This window comes from Rhinoderma darwinii, chromosome 1, assembly GCF_050947455.1.
Source record: "Rhinoderma darwinii isolate aRhiDar2 chromosome 1, aRhiDar2.hap1, whole genome shotgun sequence".
Taxonomy (NCBI): Eukaryota; Metazoa; Chordata; class Amphibia; order Anura; family Rhinodermatidae; genus Rhinoderma; species Rhinoderma darwinii.
Window position 1 is genome coordinate 124,034,670 of NC_134687.1, and position 19,796 is coordinate 124,054,465.

Below are 19,796 nucleotides of genomic sequence, written 5' to 3' on the forward strand. Positions count from 1 at the left end.
CTATGATGCAGTGGGAGGCCCTTAAATGTGTGCTCCGAGGTGTCTTCATAAAACATGGAGCGCGCCTTAAAAGAGAAAGGGCCCATTCCCTGAATCTTGCACTCCAAAAAATTAGCTCCCTGGAGCTGGCTCATAAGCGTGCGCTTTCTCTTCCGCTCTTAAGGGAGTTACAGAGTGCCCGACAAGAGGCCCGACGTCTGTTAGACTCGGCTCAACAGCGTGCCCTCCAAGTTTGTTGGAGCAAGTTTTATGAATTTGGTAACAAAAGCGGACGCATGTTAGCTAGAGCTTTAAAGGCTCAGTTGGCCCAATCCCATATACCAAGTATTAAAGCTTCCTCTGGCCACGTGGTCCATACGACTGTAGTGAGATGGCTGAGGAGAGGGAAGCTGATTTTACCTTGCCGGAGATCCTTGCAGTTATCAAGGCCCTCCCCGGGGAAAAGAGACCCGGACCGTATGGGTACACTGCCAAGTTTTATAAAACATTGCTTGACTGTTTGGCGCCACTTCTGCTCCAAGCCTTTAATTCTCTCTCCCCTGAAGTCTTGTTCCCCACTGGCTCCACCATGGCTCATTTCACGGTCATCCCTAAGGCGGGCAAAGACCCCAAGCTTTGCTCCAGTTATCGCCCCATCTCCTTGCTCAACGTTGACCTAAAAATTTATGCCAAATTGTTAGCGAACAGATTGAATAAACATCTCTCTAACCTAGTACATCCAGATCAGGTGGGATTCGTGCCGGGTCGGGAGGCACGTGATAATACCCTTAAAACCTTTGATATTATCCATCATGCCCGGACTCACCACATCCCCCTCATGATTCTGTCTCTAGATGCCGAAAAGGCGTTTGACAGGATATCCTGGCCCGCCCTTCACCAAACTCTTCAACATATAGGACTCGGACCTTCCTTTGTGAGTAAAGTCATGGCCCTTTATCATTCCCCATCTGCCTAATTAAAAATAAACGGCTCCATATCTGCGCCATTTGCTATTCATAATGGAACCAGGCTGCCCTTTATCCCCTTTGTTGTATGTCCTCGTTATGGAGTATCTCATGGCCTCCATTCGGAACAGCACGGATATTAAGGGTATTCCCATAGGCGGGACAGAGTATAAGTGCTCGGCCTTTGCTGATGACCTATTGGTTTATCTCACTAAGCCGCATATATCTCTTCCCTCGTTGATGTCCGAGCTGTCCCGTTTTGGAACATGGTCCAATTTTAAGATTAACTTCTCCAAGTCTGAGGCTTTGAATGTCTCCCTACCATCCGCGACATTGTCACTCCTCAAAAGTAATTTCCCTTCCTCCTGGCCTGCTAAGGGTATAACATATTTGGGTGCACATATAAACTCTGATCTCTCACAACTGTTTGCCAATAACTTCACCCCCTTACTAGCCAAATTTTGCACAGATCTTGCCTCTTGGCATAAAAGGGAATTCTCCTGGTTTGGCCGTATTAACATTATTAAAATGTCACTCCTCCTCAGGTTGCTGTACCTCCTGCAGACGATCCCCATCTCCATCCCATCCTCTTATTGGCTACATATCCAACAATGTTTTGGATCCTTCATATGGCCAACGGGTCGTCCCCGTCTGAGTAGGACAATTCTTACTCGCTCCAGGGACACGGGTGGGGTTGGTCTGCCGGACTGTCGGCTTTATTATCTGGCGTCGACTCGTGTCCTCGACTTCTTTCATAATCATGACTCTAAACTTTGGGTTCGTCTGGCCCAACAGCTCTGCACTCGTACACTATCTACCCTGCCATGGACCTGACCTGGGAATAGACAGACTCCCGCCTCCTTTGTGCTTCTCCATACCCTTTTGGCTCTGCAGTCCTCTGGGGTGGGGGCTCACTAGCTGACCCACTAGGTCCACTGACCCCGTATACTGACAACCCTGCCTTTCCTGCTGGGGAGGCGCTTCTTTCCTTCCTGGGTAGGTCTCCCGCAAATCCAATATTTTTCACTCAGGTTCTCTCCGATTCCTCTCTACTCCCCTTAGCCACTATCTGCCCAGCTGATACGCTTTCACCACGTCACATATTCGAAATACGCCCAGTTAAAACATTTCTATAGTGTCGTTAAGCGACAGGCTCACCTTCACCGGCCGCTTACTGACTTCGAACGCTTATGTGTCTCCACCCAGTCCCCTGCGCACGCCATTTCCATGCTCTATACAATACTCCTCTCCCAGCAATCCCCTCATCTCCCATCCTTCTGCAGGGCATGGGAGACAGAATTCAACGCAACATTCTCCGATGCACAATGGAGACAATGTTTTTGCCTCTCCCAGATAGCCATACGAGCTCAGGAAACTAGCTATAAAATTATTTCTAGGTGGTAACGGGTGCCCGCTGCCCTGCATAAATTGTACCCATCTGTGCCCGACACTGGCTGGCGCTGTGGAGCAAAGGGGGGAAGCATGTCTCATATTTGGTGGAGCTGTCCCTCCTTACGGAGTTTCTGGGAGGAGGTTATCCAAATTGTATTAGAGGTCACTGGGGTCTCTGTCCCTAGCTCATCCGAGGCGGCCCTTCTATTCATGTTCCCTATGCCATTTCCAATTTACAAACGCTGTCTACTTAGACACCTCCTCCAAGCGGCCAAATCAGTTATTCCCCGTAGGTGGTGAACGGCGGTCCCTCCACTGCTGGATGCAGCGAATAGAGCACCTTCTGGCTCATTCTGCTGCTGCTTCTATCAGATACAGGGACACTTGGTCTCCATGGCTTATGTTCCTTTCTTCCTCCACCTACCGGACTGCAGTGACTTGAGATACACTGCATATCCTCTCCCATGGGACTTCCCCAGGGCGGGGACTACATACAGATGTGCAAGGGTTTGCTTGCTCCAATCATGTTTCTGCAAGGTGCTTAGCTGCTTCTTATTTACTCATGATAATCTGGACCGGAGTCCAGGCTCACCATGAACCCCTCCTGCCTTGTCTCTTCTTTGCTCTTGTTTGTTTCCCATTCTATCTTCTTCTTCCCTTCTTGTGTCTGTCTTAAGTGTTCATCGGCTTCCTGTGATTGCACTCGCCCACTCTTGCCATTGCATTTTAGGACGTATGGGAAGCTGAACTTTGGTATTTTTATTTTCTCTCTTAAAGAGGCTCTGTCACCAGATTCTCAAATCCCTATCTCCTATTGCATGTGATCGGCACTGCAATGTAGATAACAGTAACGTTTATTTTTTTTTTATTTTTTTTAAACTTTCATTTTTGGCCAAGTTATGAGCTAATAAATATATATATATATATATATGCGCAAATGAGCTTTGAAAGGGACAACTGGGCGTGTTTTTTTTCGTATGTCCAACTGGGCGTGTATTGTGTTTTTAACTGGGCGTGTTTACTTGTTTTACTAACTGGGCGTTGTGGAGAGAAGTGTATGATGCTGACGAATCAGTGACCAGTCAGCATCATGCACTCCTCTCCATTCATTTACACAGCAGCATCACGTTCTTACTAGAACGATGTACAGCCACATACACAAGTGTCCTGATAATGAATACACATGACCTCCAGCCTGGATGTCATGTGTATTCAGAATCCTGACACTTCTGAATCTTTTTTGTGAGATTCCAGCAAGCCATGCGTAATCTCGCGAGATTACGAGGTAAACGAGATTTAGTTTCCCTTGCTGGAAATCTCACAGAAAAGATTCAGAAGTGTCAGGATTCTGAATACACATGACGTCCAGGCTGGAGGTCATGTGTATTCATTATCAGGACACTTGTGTATGTGGCTGCACATCGTTCTAGTAAGAACACTATGTGCTGTGTAAATGAATGGAGAGGAGTGCATGATGCTGACTGGTCACTGATTCGTCAGCATCATACACTTCTATTCACAAGGCCCAGTTAGTAAAACAAGTAAACACGCCCAGTTAAAAACACAATACACGCCCAGTTGGACATACGAAAAAAAAACAAGCCCAGTTGTCCATTTAAAACCTCATTTGCATATATATATATATATATATATATATATATATATATATATATATATATATAAAATAGATCATAACTTGGCCAAAAATGAACGTTTTAAAAAAAACAAAAAAACGTTACTGTTATCTACATTTCAGCGCCGATCACATGCAATAGGCGATAGGGATTTGAGAATCTGGTGACAGAGCCTCTTTAAGCAATGCTCCTTTCTCATATGCTTTCTTAGACTCCTATGGTACTTTGCGCTTTCTATAGGATGTGATGTTCACCCTCATGTTTGGGCTGGCCCTCATCTGTCATGTTCTCTTTGGTTGTGGGGACACATTTTCCCTAATTGTGTTTGTACCTGTGTGTATTAAAACCAATAAAAAAAACTTTGAATATGAAAAAAAAAAAAAAAACAACTGTCTGTTGCGTATGGAAACAAACTTGGCAACAATAATTTTGGGAATCCCCCACTGGGTTTCATTTAAAAAAAAAAAAAGAATTAGAGATCTGATGCAGATCTTGTTGGGAATGTCAAATGTTCGTGAAAACCTTGGTAACAGTGACCACAATATAGTTATATTTTACCTATACTGTAAAAAACAAACACAGGCTGGGAGGGCAAAAACATTTAATTTTAAGAAAGCCAATTTCCCCAGGATGAGGGCTGCAATTCAGGATATAGACTGGGAAGAACTAATGTTAAATAATGTGACAAATGATAAATGGGAGATTTTCAAATCTACTTTGGGTAATTATAGTGCAAAATGTATTCCTATAGGTAACAAGTATAAACGACTAAAATTAAATCCCACATGGCTTACACCTTCTGTGAAAGGGGCAATACATGACAAAAAAAGGGCATTTAAAAAATACAAATCTGAGGGTACATCTGTAGCCTTTGTAAAATATAAAGAGCTTAATAAAATCTGTAAAAATGTAATAAAATTAGCAAAAATACAAAATGAAAGGCAGGTGGCCAAGGATAGTAAAATAAATCCCTAAAAATTCTTCAAGCATATAAATGCAAAAAAGCCAAGGTCTGAACATGTAGGACCCCTAGATAGTGGTAATGGGGAGTTGGTCACAGGGGATCAAGAGAAGGCAGTGTTACTAAATGGGTTCTTTAGCTCTGTATATACAACAGAAGAAAGAGCAGCTGATGTAGCCGGTGCCAGTGCTGTTAATATCAGTTGATATACTGAATTGGATGAATGTAGATATGGTCCAAGCTAAATTAAATAAAATGCGTACAAGGCCCCGGGACCTGATGGGATACACCCTAGAATCCTTAAAGAGCTTAGTTCAGTTATTTCTGTCCCCCTTTTCATAATATTCAGAGATTCTCTAGTGACTGGTATAGTGCCAAGGGACTGGCGCAGGGCAAATGTGGTGCCTATTTTCAAAAAGGGCTCTAGGTCTTCCCCAGGTAATTATAGACCAGTAAGCTTAACATCTATTGAGGGATTATGTGACAAAAAATAGTATTATAAGTGACAGCCAGCACGGTTTTACTAAGGACAGAAGTTGTCAAACTAACCTGATCTGTTTTTATGAAGAGGTGAGCAGAAGCCTAGACAGAGGGGCCACTGTGGATATAGTGTTTTTGGACTTTGCAAAGGCATTGGACACTGTCCCCCATAGACGTATAATGGGTAAATTAAGGACTATAGGTTTAGAAAGTATAGCTCAAGGACCGTATCCAGAGAGTTGTGGTCAATGATTCCTACTCTGAATGGTCCCCGGTAATAAGTGGTGTACCCCAGGGTTCAGTGCTGGGACCACTATTATTCAAATTATTTATTAAGGATCTGGGTGTACTTGTAAATCATAAACTAAATAACAGCATGCAGTGTCAATCAGCTGCTTCAAAAGCCAGCAGGATATTGTCGTGTATTAAAAGAGGCATGGACTCGCGGGACAGGGATGTAATATTGCCACTTTACAAAGCATTAGTGAGGCCTCATCTAGAATATGCAGTTCAGTTCTGGGCTCCAGTTCATAGAAAGGATGCGCTGGAGTTGGAAAAAATACAAAGAAGAGCGACGAAGCTAATGAGGGGCATGGAGAATCTAAGTTATGAGGAAAGATTAAAAGAATTAAACCTATTTAGCCTTGAAAAAAGACGACTAAGGGGGGACATGATTAATTTATATAAATATATTAATGGCACATACAAAAAATATAGTAAAATCCTGTTCCATGTAAAACCCCCTCAAAAAACAAGGGGGCACTCCCTCCATCTGGAGAAAAAAGGGTTCAACCTGCAGAGGCGACAAGCCTTCTTTACTGTGAATCTATGGAATAGTCTACCGCAGGAGCTGGTCACAGCAGGGACAGTAGATGGCTTTAAAAAAGGGTTAGATAATTTCCTAGAACAAAAAAGTATTAGCTCCTATGTGTAGAAATTTTTTCCCTTCCCTTTTCCCGTCCCTTGGTTGAACTTGATGGACATATGTCTTTTTTCAGCCGTACTAACTATGTAACTATGATTAACTTCCACAGCCAACTCATTCATGTTTTTCCTGCAACTTTTAAATAGCTTCACAATTCTGTGCTGATTAATTTCTTAGTATATCTTTATAAAAGATCAAAGCTCCATTTTTCAGTTAAAATTCTGGGTCTCTGTGGCCACTAGTAGGGGAAGCTTAGAATTGAACTGCATACTCTTTTATTATTGATTTCAATACATAAACCGTATGCAGGAAGCTCCCTCTAGTGGTGGCCGCAGACCGATAGAATTTTAGGTATATTAACCTCTTCACACGCTGCGCCGCAACTGTACGTCCTGCAGAGGGCTTGCTTCCCGCATCAGGACGTACAGTTGCAGAGTAGTTCCCGGCGCACTCTGTCTTAACGGACAGTGTCCGGGAACTGGGAGATCAGCTTTCCCCGACAGCTGACACTCCAGTCTTGCCGGTCAGCGGAACATCGCCGCTGATTTCAGCAATTAACCCCATAAATGCAGCGACCGATTGCGTTCGCTGCATTTAAGTGGTCTGAAGCACATCGGCAGCCCCCACAAAGTGACTGTGGGGGCTGCCGATGCTTGTCGTGGCAATCGGAGGCCAGACAATGGCCTCCGGGGTGCCATGTACGGAAGCCTCGGAGTAGCAGCCTCCGGCCGGTCCTCCGAAGCTTCCTGTCAGTGTGACTTTCACGTCACAATGCCAGTTGGAATGCATTCCACTACGTAGGTAGTGTAATGTACTAGCAGTGATCAAAGCTGCAAGTCTGAGGCTGGGTTCACACGAGCATGTTACGTCCGTAATGGACGGAACGTATTTCGGCCGCAAGTCCCAGACCAAACAGTGCAGGCAGCTAGGCTCCTAGCATCATAGTTATGTACGACACTAGGAGTCCCTGCCTCTCCGTGGAACTACTGTCCCGTACTGAAAACATGATTACAGTACGGGACAGTTGTCCTGCAGCAAGGCAGGGACTACTAGCATCGTACATAACTATGATGCTAGGAGCCCGGCTCCCTGCAGTGTGATCGGTCCAGGACTTGCGGCTGAAATACGTTCCGTCCATTACAGACGTAACATGCTCGTGTGAACCCAGCCTAAATGTCCCCTAGTGGGACAGGTAAAAAAAAGTAAAAAAAAAGTAATAAAAATGTTTTTAAAAAAAGTGTAAAAATAAAAGTGAAGTTATATAAACAAAAAATGCTTTTTTTTCCTATAAGACTATTATAGGAAAAAAATGAACACATTAAAAAAAGGTACACATATTTGATATCGCCACGTTCGTAACGACCCAAACTATAAAGTTATTTTTCCCACACGATGAACACCCCAAAAAAAAAAAAAAATACACCAGAATCGCTTTTTTTTTGGTCACCACCCCTCCCAAAATAGAGAATAAAAAGTGATCAAGAAGTTGCATGTACCCGAAAATAGTACCGATAAAAACTACAACCCGTCCCGCAAAAAACAAGCCTTTACACAGCTTTTTGGACTAAAAAATAAAAAAAGTTACGGCTCTCAAAATATGGTGACAGAAAATAAATTTTTATAAAAAAGTGCTTTATTTGCGCAAATGCTGCAAAACATAAAAAAACCTATATACATATGGTATCGCCGTAATCGTACCGACCTGCAAAATAAAGTAAAACTGTCATTTATAGCACACGGTGAATGCTGCAAAAAAAAACAAAAAAAACTAAAACACATTTTCAGAATTGCTTGTTTTTGGTCACCTGGCTTGCAAAATTTTTTATAAAAAGTGATCCAAAAAAAAAATAAAAAAATCGCATGTACCCCAAAATGGTACCAATGAAAACTACAGATCGTCCCACAACAAATAAGCCCTCACACAGCTCCGGTGGTGAAAAAATAAAAAAGTTCTGGCTCTCAAAATATGGCGATGCAAAATGTGCAGTGTTCAAAAATCAGATAAGATCAGGCACCATTTATCAGTGCGACACTGGCCACATATCTATGAATTATTATTTATTTACCGCATTATTATACCCTCTTATTATGCCCTGATGTACTCTACCCAGCTTACACATGCCCTCCACATTATAAACTGAAATACCACCAAACAGAACTACTACCAAGCAAAATCTGCACTCCAAAAGCAAAATTACGTCCCTCCCTTCTGAGCCCTGCAGCGTGCCAAAACAGCAGTTTGCGCCCACATATATGGCATCGCCATACCCGGGAGAACCCAATTAACGTTTTATGAGGTATTTGTCTTCAGTGGCACAAACTGAGCATGACATATTATGCACTAAAATGGCATATCAGTGGAAAATTGCAATATTCACAACATCCGCTGTGCATTAACCCCTTTGCGCACTATGACTTAATAACACATCATGGTGCGGGGGTTGATGTATGGAGCGGGCTCACATGCTGAGCCCGCTCCATATACTGCGGATGTCAGCTGTGTATTACAGCGGACACCCAGGACTAACGGACCGGAACAGCGATCGTGCGGTTACAGAAGCCTGTAAAAATAACAATATACTGCAATACATTAGTATTTTGCCTCAGTATTTATAAGCCAGAACAAGGAGTGAAACAAACAGAAAAGGTATAATGGAAAGCTTTGTACCTATTCCGTGTTTTGGCCCCACTCCCGATTTTGGCTAACAAATACTGACTAAAATATGCAAGTGGGAAAGTGCGCTGAAGGTATGCATGTGTGTGAACGCCGCAGCCCGTTAATTGATTTAATTTCTGTTCATACTTGCACACGTCGTTAATTTCGTAGCGGCTGTGCAAGGTATTGCAGCATTGTCCCATAAAATCCCGGAAAACCCCCTCTAATGGCAGTGACAAAAGAGGACAACAAGGAAACGAGAGCAGGCGTAAAAAAAATTTGGTTAGTCCTGTACAGTGAAGAAATTGTCTATACATTATAGAAATTATTGTACATATATTATATAGGCAAATGTCAGGACTGAATCAAAACTTTGAGCTTGAGGTCCTAGGTAGAGGTAATTTTGTTTGCGCAATTGCTCCTGCTGCACGAAAGTTTGTGAATTTAGTGTGAATGGTGACCGCGAATGCCACTATCATCCACCATAATTTTTTTAAGCGCAGCTAGACTGTACATGAATATTTGTGCCAGGGGCACGTCACGCAAATTTTACACAATTGTTGCACAACAAAACACTAAGGGTATGTGCCCACGCTTACTAAAAAACGTCAAGGGAAAACCGCTCCTGAATTCAGGCGTTTAAGCAAACTCACGCTTTTCATGGACGTTTTTGGAGCTGTTCTTCTGAGTCAAATGAAAAATTGCTTCTTTTTCGTGGGCGTTTTTTTACGCGGCCGTTTAAGAAAAACGGCCTGTCGGAACAGAACGCCGTATTTCCCATTGAAATCAATGGTCAGATGTTTGGAGGCGTTCGGCTTTCGATTTTTCAGCCGTTTACAGCCCGAAAAACAGCCGAAAATAAGCCGTGTGAACATACCCCAAGACTGGAATGACACATGCAGTTTTCGTGGTAGTTTTTGATGCAGTTTTTTTGTGCCAGACTAGACCTAAAAAATAAGTATAAGGCCAAAAGTTCACACGTAGCGTAAATACTGCAGATTTTTCGCAATGGTTTTCTTGGAGGAAAATCTGCAGCATATTATAGTAGCAGAAAAGTGGATGAGATTTGAACAAATCTCATCTACACGCTACGTAAAAAAACTTTCATAAATTGACCTGCGGTGCCTTTTTTTCAATCCGCAGCATGTCAATTTATGGTGTGGAATTGCTGCATTTTTGTTGTGGGTTTTCCCCATTGAATTCAATGGGGAAGTAAAGCTAGCAACAAATAGGCAAATGTTGTGATTATTGCGGTGGAAAAGCTGTGATTACGCCGCAAATAAAAACACACAGCGTTTTTTTTTGTACGAATAGCTGTTGGTATTTTTGCGGCAGAAAAGTTGCGATTCCGTCTCAAAAGCGCAACTCAGAAGAAAAATGAATTCCCTGTGGCGTTCAGGGCAGATATGCGGTGTACTTTTACACCGTGTAACTGCTCTGTGTGAACATGGCCTAAGAGTTTATTCCCACAGGCAGGAAACACAGCAGATTTTCTGCAATAGAAAATCTGCAGCAGAATCTAGAACAAAAACGCAGGTAAAGCAGTCACTGAAACCCGCAGCAAATACTGCATTATCGCAGAGCATATTACTGTGGATAAATTGTGGATTTTCGGCTGTGGTTTTAAGCGAAATTTTAGTTTGAAGCATTAATTGCGGCAAACTTTATGTGCACCTGCAAATTTCCAGCAGTTTTTACACTGTTTACGTGAAGTAAACCCTATACAAACTGCAACTTGAATATTTTAGTGCGAAATTCATGCTCCCCATTCAAGTCTATGGCCAAAAACGCAGCATCTCCGCTCAGGATATGCAGCATAAATCGACATGCAGATTTTAAAGCCACACCGCAGAACACTTTCTGCATGATTGGTCTATGGTTTGTTTTTCTGCAGTGCAAGGCTGTTATTTGCAGAGATCCACTTTGCTGTTGCTGTAAATACTGCGGAAATTCCAGTCCTGTGTTTGGCTCCAAAAACTGCCATTAAAATTGCATGTGTGACTCCAGTTTGTATATATATACACACACACTATGTAAAGGGAAGTGTTTTATGTATTTATATCTTTGTACATGTGAGTGTAGATATATTTGTCCCTCCAGAAAGGTGTATATTCCTCCCCTCACTAGGTAATGACACCCCCTGGGGGGTGGGGGGCCTAAGCCATAAGCAGTGAACATATCCTGTATTTCCAGGAAGCAGGAAGTTCCAACTGCTTGTCACCCTACCCCCCCCCCCGCCAGGTAATGATATTCCATGAGGGTGCCATAAACCCATGTCCCCCCCTTGCATGTGCATGAGCATGTGATGTCACACAGATGTGCACGGACAAGTTATAAGCGGGTCAACTGTCCCACTCTCACTTTGTTGTTCCTGCCTCCCTCTTCAGAAAATACACCAACCTTGGACCAGATGAACTGCTAAGTATCCACGTGTAGCAGCAGCTACGCGTAATTTCTCCCCCCTAACACAACACTTCCCTGGTGAACCCTTTCCCATCTGCCTGACCTGCATATCCCCTGGTATCTGATTAATCCCTGGTACCTGTTTAACCCTTTTCCACTATTTACCTGCTATCCCCTGGCATACAGCAACCCATTCCCCTTGTTAACCCTCTACCCTCCTGAGTTCCTAAGTTAACCCTTGCTACCTGATTAACCCTTCGTGTACAGGGAGTTATTTGCTAGGAGGGAGTGGGCAGAAACAGTGAGCATGTGTATTGTATTGTATCGTAACTTCTATGTATGTTTAGGTAAGTGGGTGATGGTATAACGTAAGATTGTGATGCCCTGTTTATTCTGTACTGCGTATAGTGTGAGTATACTCAATATATATTAACTTATTATTTGTATTGGGGTATACTGATACTATACTGTGATCAGTTTCTGTGTATTTTATATGTAAGTGTGATTATTGTTAGTAATAAATATTACCCTTTATTCACTATACTATTGTATTTATACAGTCGTATACACTTACGTAGTAGCAAAGCAAGTAGACAAACGTTAGTATAAGGAAAAGGTAGGGGAACTAGTCATAACCCTAGTTACCCTGATTATAAAGGAGGTAGTAATAGCGGGCGACCAATTAGGTGAAAACCACCAGTATACAAGCCCTTTAACATACACACATAAATATATAAATATATATATATATATATATATATATATATATACACACACACACACACACTACAGGGTGATTTTTTTATTTGTGTTGCATGATTGAGAAATGTTTTGTGGCACCGCATATATTTATTTTTACTGCTAGAAAGGAATAGAGAACACCAGCGATTTACTTTCAGTTGAGAAATTTATTAGCAAACTATTCTGAAATATGTAAAGATCCTTTAAATACATATGGCTATGTACATTGTACCTTCTAGTATACAAATTTACATTATTAAACATACTTAAATAAATCTTTTCAGTCAGAAAACGGTAATAAAATGTACACACAAATGAGAAAATAGATACAGTCTACCAATCAATCCTGTTCCGGAATATCTGCTTTTATATACATGTTATTTCTGATACCTTGATATGTTAGTATGATAATACATGGGGTCAGCTATAATAAAGAAGAAAAAAAAAAAGGAAAAATGTTCTGTCTTCTCTTTATGTTGCACAGAAGATGCCATTTACATTTCATGATATTATGTGCAAAGACATAGTACACTTTTATAAAGGTGTTGGAGTTATCCACTTTGGCAAAACGTATTTGAATTACTGTAAAATCTTGTATTAACATAGGTAAATGTGTATATTCAAATAGATATCCACTATTAAATATAAAGTCCTGAGTATATAGGCCTCCACATTAACCAGAAAAAGATATATTTTTTTTGTTAAATTAGATTATAGGTTAAGCCACAATATCTTCCTATGTAAAATGGCCCACTGCGAACTTCTAATCCATAATTATATACTGCGTCAATGTCGCTTTCCTAACCAATAAGGTTTTCTTTAGGGCATAAACGGATGATATTCTACATACCCAATTGAGATTTGTGGAGGCCTCATAGAACAGCCAATTAAATCCACACGGCTTCAACAAGGAGGAGAATGGATAGTTTCAGAGGCACTAGGTGTTTAATTGATATTTAATATCGGCCAAGAAAGAATTGCAACCAATAATTTATATTAAAGAATAACCATGGGAAATTTATGCAACAAATATGCCACTTGTGAACAAAGCAATAGTAGAAACCGTAGGTAATAAAAGGTCAGTAAAGGCAAAAGGACAAGCAGACGTGAGGATCACTTTGTTTAAGTCACTTGTATACTTTGGCATCGGGTGTGTGAGAACTGGACATTAGATGAGCAAATAAAGGTTTAGCTTGCTTTAGGAAAAACATTTGTCTACTTGGGATCTTAAAGACTTCCTAATGCGCTTTCATTTATTACAGCATGAACAATACTTTATTACTTTAATTATTTTATTACCACCTTATTTATTATTCGTTCAGGATACCTACGTATTCCTTAAAACCTTTTAGCTGAACGTAGTAGTTAGTACAAAGACCCAACAGGTGCCCAGCATAAACTAATATATTTGTAATAAACCCAACATAGTATGCCGCTTTATAGATTTCCAGAGGTACATTGACTGGATCTAGTTCTCCTCATACACAAAAAATATTCATAATCTATGACCCACTTTGTTTGACCACATATCAAAGCTTACATCATAGAAGCCTAGCAGCAGGATTCACATGTGAATCAAAGACTAGAATCACAGTGAGTACACATTGAATGGTTGAAGTGCTGTCAACAAATATTTAAAAAAAGAGAGGAGACACCATTCATATGCATTATAAATACATGGCACTTCTGTGTTCATCAAGGTTGATAGATAGGTATTTATGTAACAGCATCACCAAGTTATTCTCTTGTTTTTCCTTGTGGACTAGCGAAACACCTGCGACAGTCATTGCTATAAAATCCAGAAATTTAAGAGACTCCTTCCAGCAGAGTCCCCATTATGAAGCCAATGGCAGAACGATCAAGTACTCCCTTAGCTGGAAGCCATATAAAGTCAATGACTAGCTTGTACCTTTGGAAAGTGAAAAAATCCTCACCAGAGAAGTCCTGCTTGTCCTAAAGAACAATTTCTCCCCAAATGTGTTCAAGAAATGATGACTGCAGATACAGATTCTTAGATAAGCACTCTTTCAGCTCAGCTTAAAGACTATTGCAACACAAATTCCTTCATGAGGCTGCATAATGCACTTGCCGAAAAAGGGGTAGTTAGGAGTCCCAACAGTCATCATAGTCCATATAAAAAAACAAAAAAACACTGCACTGTATATGAGCACAGCTTGTCAAAGGAAGGGGCATTATGAAAAAAGCCCTTCCTTTATTATTAAATTCACCCAAACAGGGGTTGTCGAATTAAACAGACTCTTTAAATAAACACCTACTTCAGCAAAGGCTTCAATATTTTACCTAGTGTTGCTTTGCCTGTATCCTTAAACTTCAAAGATTTTTCAACTATACTCTTTTCTTTTTGTGCAGTCTCAGGTTTGCTATTGTTAGTAGCTTCTGTTACCTTCAGGTTTGTCCTAATGCTATTGGTTCTCTTGAAGGTACCAACGCTACTATTTTCTTTGGGGGTAGAATCTCTACTTAATGGTTCATACTTTCCTTTAGATTGGCGCAAAGATGTTGACCTAGTTATAGTTGTCGTTTTTGGAGGAGGAGCAGGAACTTCTGTCTTTGCACGTCGGGAAGATGAGGCTACAGTGTTCCTGGCAAAGCTTGGAGTAGATGTTGAAGTTCTCAGGGTATTGGCTGGTACGGTCTTGCTTACGTCTACAGTAGGTGGATTTTGTTTCTGAGTTGTCCGACATATCTTGGTTTCATCAAGCTTTGGCTTACTAATATCTCTGACTGGCTTTGCAGCTGTTTTTTGGACAGAACTTTTCCGCTGAATCTGGTCCCTCTGGAAACGTGCACTGTTAGAAGTAAAACTTGCTCCTCTTTGAAACTTGGGCTCCTCAGTAGTGGTACTAGACCTGGGTGAAGACCTTTGAGCATTATCCGTTTTTGCTAGAAGAGAATGACGCAGTGTTTGTTTGAGTTCATCTGATTTTGACTCATCCCGAAAGGAACTCCTGAGTTCTGCACGTTTTATACTTCCAGGTCTGTTAGATTTAGAGATGGGCACAACTTTCCTCATTGTTACATGCTCAGAGTCATTCAACATACGAACAGGTTTTGTAGTGACAGTGCTGCTTGGCCGAGTAACATATGCCTTAGTGAAGCTTGGGGTTCTCTCTTTCATCGAGTTATGTCTCTTTGAATCCATAGGGTCTTTACTTTTTAAGGTACTCTCCATGGAAATAATGCTCTTTCTATTACCACGTTTTAAGTTTTCGGACTGATCAGAAACACATGTATTTGATCCTACTCCACCATCAGATTCATCAATCTGTACATTTTCAACTTCTCTCTCATTCATATCTTTGCTTTCAGAACAGTCCAGTGTTAAAGAGTTATCGGTACTATCTTCAACATAAAATAATGGACTGTGCTCTCGATTATCAGAGATACATGTGTTTTCTGACATACAAGTACCAACGCTGTTTAAATGAGCTTCAGTTGTATCAGTTGATTCGTATGAGGTACTTACTGAAATAAAGGGTTTGTCTATGCTAGTTTTATTTAATGGCATGTTATTGTCATCAAGTGTCTCTAAGTTTGTGATACACGTATCAGTGTTTTCTCTTATAGATCTTTGGAGATCGAATGTGTGCAACTCTTTAACCAGCTCTCGTTCTTCTAAAGTGACTGTTAAAGGACTTAACGTTGTCTTTTTGGGCGGACTTTCCTCCTTGTTCTGGCAGCTTGGTTGTTGATTATTATTTCTGTCTGTTTTATCCTGTTTGTAATACAAATTAGAGATGGCAGTGTGGGAAGGTATCTCATCTTCCAAACTAATGAGTACCGTAGGCAATGGATCGGAAATTTGAATGGCTTCGTTCTTATTCAAGTTCATAATGTTAACGGTCTGGTCCTTTTTCTCCTTGGTTTCTATCCACGCAACTGTTGGTCTCGGCTGGTGAGAGTGAGATCGGGGCAGACTGTTAAATTTGTTGGTTTGATCAACCTGTGGTGCTTCCAAGTACATCTGTAATTCTCTATCTGCTGCAACTCCTAGGGATAGGCGGGATCTCCTTGAGCTGGAGTTTCTGCTTAATGGACTTTGGGGTGTTTGTTGCAAAAATGGCAAAACATCTTCAAGTCCTTTTTTTGTCAATAACTCCACATCACTTTCACTGCTACTCCTACCAAAACCTCCATTCTCTCCAAAGATCCAGGAGCGCCGTTTAAGTTCCAGTTCCTTGTGTCTCTTCTGCTGCCGTAGATCTTGAATTTCCCTCTCCTTGTTTTCCTATAAATATAAATGCATAACAGTCCTTTCAGAATTATACGATATATCCATAGGCACAATGCAATGTTCACCATCCTGCCTAACATGATTTTTATAAAATATGGATAAGAGTCCAATACTTATTCAGATGTTCGTCCTATTTTAGAATACAGGGCAAAGTTTAAACTACATTTGTTGTGCCTACATTTTATTAAAAGAATGAAAACAAGTTGTAACTTTTCTATGAAGCACCTGTCACCATCAAGCTTATGTATATGGATCTTACCTTTACAGCTTTGTTAAACTTTTCACAAAAATCCCGAAATATTTGGAAACATTCATCAAGTTTCATAGTTTCTTTGTCTTCACAGAAGAAGTCTATTAGAGTGTTCCCCTGCTTTTGAAACTCCACTTTCTGCTTCTCCAGCTCTTTCAAGTCTTTCACTGCATTCTGAAATACAATAAAAAGAAACCCACCATTGGTTACATATTCATGTTATTTATTACTGTATACATTTATACCACACTCTAACTAGTCAAGCTTCAATATGAGCCCCTCTTACTATTAGGATCCATCTTTTCTACATTCATGTACCTGAAGAAACTGCTCCATTTGCTGTGACAACTCCGCATCCTTCTTAATCTGGTCTTTGAGGGTTTTTGTTTTTGTTAACAGTGTCTGGAACTCTGCCTCCATATTGTCTGTAGACAACCTGCCAAGTAAAGAAAAACAATTACATAACAAGTTAAAGGCCTGTACTGAGACATCATTCGTAATGTTTGAACAGTTCACCAAACACCTGAATGTCAAACACAGCCATGCCTTGTTGTCAAATTCATAAAGAGGATAATTTGGGTGGAAGCAAGTTATCTCGGATTAACAATGACTAATTTCCGCATGAATATACCACGTGGTAATATTCTGAGGCCACTCGTCGCTGCATCATGGTTACTGAAGTCATGCTAATTAATTTCAGCTCCAAATGGTAGTATTTATTAAAAGGTTTATTATCCAGATACAACATAGATATTGCCTTGGAACCTGAACCTAAATAATAATTAAAAAAAAAAGCCAATTGGACTTGAAAGTGAGCCATTTAATTGACATTTTAAATCAAGTGCAGACCTTAAAGTTCACTAATGGCTTTAGTGATTTAGACAATACAATACTGTTAATATATATCTTTATTGTTACCTTTAAGGGATTCTAGAACTCTATTGGATTGATACAATTTGGGGTAATTCGTATTTTGCTTGTTGTATATATAGTATAGTGTATGTATTTAACTTTTTTTTTTTACGAGCAACAGAGCTTTATGAATGCTTGTTTTTTGTAAGACAAGCTTTGGTTTTCATTAATACCATTTTGGGATACATAGGACAAATGAACTTTTATACCTTTTTTAGGGAGGGAGGGTGAGCAAAACACTGCACATACGCCATTGCTTTTTTTCTTTTACAGCATTCACGGTGAGGGCCAATTAATGCATTTATTTTATAATAGGGGTCGTTGCGGTTATACCAATTATGTCTAGAGTACCATCCGATCCTGGCCATTGTAGCAGATTGTCAGATGTAATACACAGCTGACACCCCACTGTAGACACAGCACTTATGCTTGCACCATCCCTGCGCCATACATTTACAGCGCTTTGCGCTAACGTTGTAGTGCCAAAGCCGTAAATGTGCGGCAGATGTTGCCAAGGGTTTAAAGGCAATGCACACCTTTGAAACATTTAAAAAAAAAAAATAAGATTGTCCATCAGTGTTCGCTAAGACCCGAATCCGTGAGGTCCGCATGACCGACTGGTTCAGTGACAGCGGGTCCTGCGTGTCTCTGACACATCCAGCTTCTATCGATCACATCTAAGTTTATAACTGTGATAGATTACAGGTGGATACAGCGTGTCAGAAACCGCAGGACCCGCTTTCACTGAACACGTCAGTCCTGCGGACCTGACTGATTCAGGTCTTAGCGAACAATACAGCTGCTCTGTATACAGAATACAAAGCAGCTGTATCTCAAAGAGTAAAAACTATTTTTAATAAAACGTATTTAGGAAGTTGCACCAAACACTACTGACGCACTATTCTGTACCTGGTGAACACTCCTTAATACTGTATAGAGCCCTGATCATTAGCAAATAAGTACCAAATGCAAGTATTTGATATTTGTACGCAAGTTGGCTTTCATGGTGTATTAAGAGGCTCAAGTCATTTTGCAAAAAATAATAATAAAGCTCTTTCAACAGCAGTGCTTCTGCTGATAAGAGTTGGAAGCAGCAACAGATTTGTTATATAATGCACAAATTAAACTGAAAAATGTGGACGTCTCTGGAATCTATATAAAAAAAAATTAAAAAAATACAAAAACCTTGATCCAATGCTCAAAGTGTGAATGAGAAAAGAAATCTTACCACTAACCAAATCATACATAATAAGTTCTCAGGACAGCACAAGGGTAGCTACACAACAGATGTGTAGAAGAAAGGCGACTGATGCTTTTCACCATGCCAGTTTACATGGTACTGCTGTTCTGAAGACGTTAGTTTGCTCAGGGCTGAAGTACAAGCTGAGCTTTTGTGCATGAATCAGCCTTTTGACCTTGCTTTCTCTGTCATAGTAACAAGTGAAAGGAGAGCCCAGTAGTAATGTGGGAAAGCAAAGCACCGGACACAAAAAGGTTAAATTCTTGCTCTTATTTTTCATGCTCCGTAGTTCTGCTTTGGGCATAGAAACCAAAACATAATTTCACAGGAAAACCCATGACCGTAATGCCTGACAAGCAGAACATATAGCTGCATTTTAGTTCATGAAAGAGAAAGGCATCCTCTCATTTTAGAGGTTAAAAGTAAGATGCTTGTGTTTGCCATATACTAATAAATAATGATATTATCTTTCCTGACATGTATGTGTTAGTAACTAATTGTAATCCTCATTAAATAAGTCTGGAGCACCTTTTCTTAGAACTCTGTGTTGTGCCGTTACTCTGTTATTCCTCCTAGAAATGTATGACTAAATTGACAGCTGGGTGTTACCAGTTGGGGGTGTGTCCCTACACAGACTGGCAATGTTCAATCAGTGCCGACAGTGAGATTGTGTAGGGACACACCCATTTTACAAGGTGAATCGCTGGAAATGTATTCATAAATTTCTATGAGAATTAACAGAGGAACGGCATAATGCAGAGTTCTAAGAAACTATGTTGCAGAATTGTTATTTCAAGGGGAATACAAGTATTAACTAAAATAGACGTTTCAGGAGACACGACAGGTCCTCTTTAAGTGAAGCTGTAGGCTGTGCTATTCTTGCTGTCAAATACAACGGAACCCCTGACAATAAACACAAACCTTAAGGCCCAGTTCACATGGAGTTATTTGGCGCTGATTTTGACAAGGAAACGCTTTCGAATCAGCGCCAAAAAACGGCCGA

General features: G+C 40.6%; 1 protein-coding gene across 2 annotated transcripts in view; it reads right to left on the minus strand.

The window, feature by feature from the left end:
• Positions 1-12,375: 12,375 nt before the first annotated feature.
• The window catches only part of FHDC1 (FH2 domain containing 1), a 46,216-nt gene continuing 38,795 nt past the window's right edge, over positions 12,376-19,796 (minus strand). For both annotated transcript variants that reach the window (XM_075860343.1, XM_075860344.1), the window contains exons 10-12: positions 16,960-17,077; positions 16,651-16,815; positions 12,376-16,385 (exon numbers count right to left, since the gene is read on the minus strand). In XM_075860343.1, the coding sequence (XP_075716458.1) occupies positions 14,409-16,385; positions 16,651-16,815; positions 16,960-17,077 (2,260 nt within the window). In that variant the 3' untranslated portion in view covers positions 12,376-14,408. The remainder of the gene's footprint in view (positions 16,386-16,650; positions 16,816-16,959; positions 17,078-19,796) is intronic.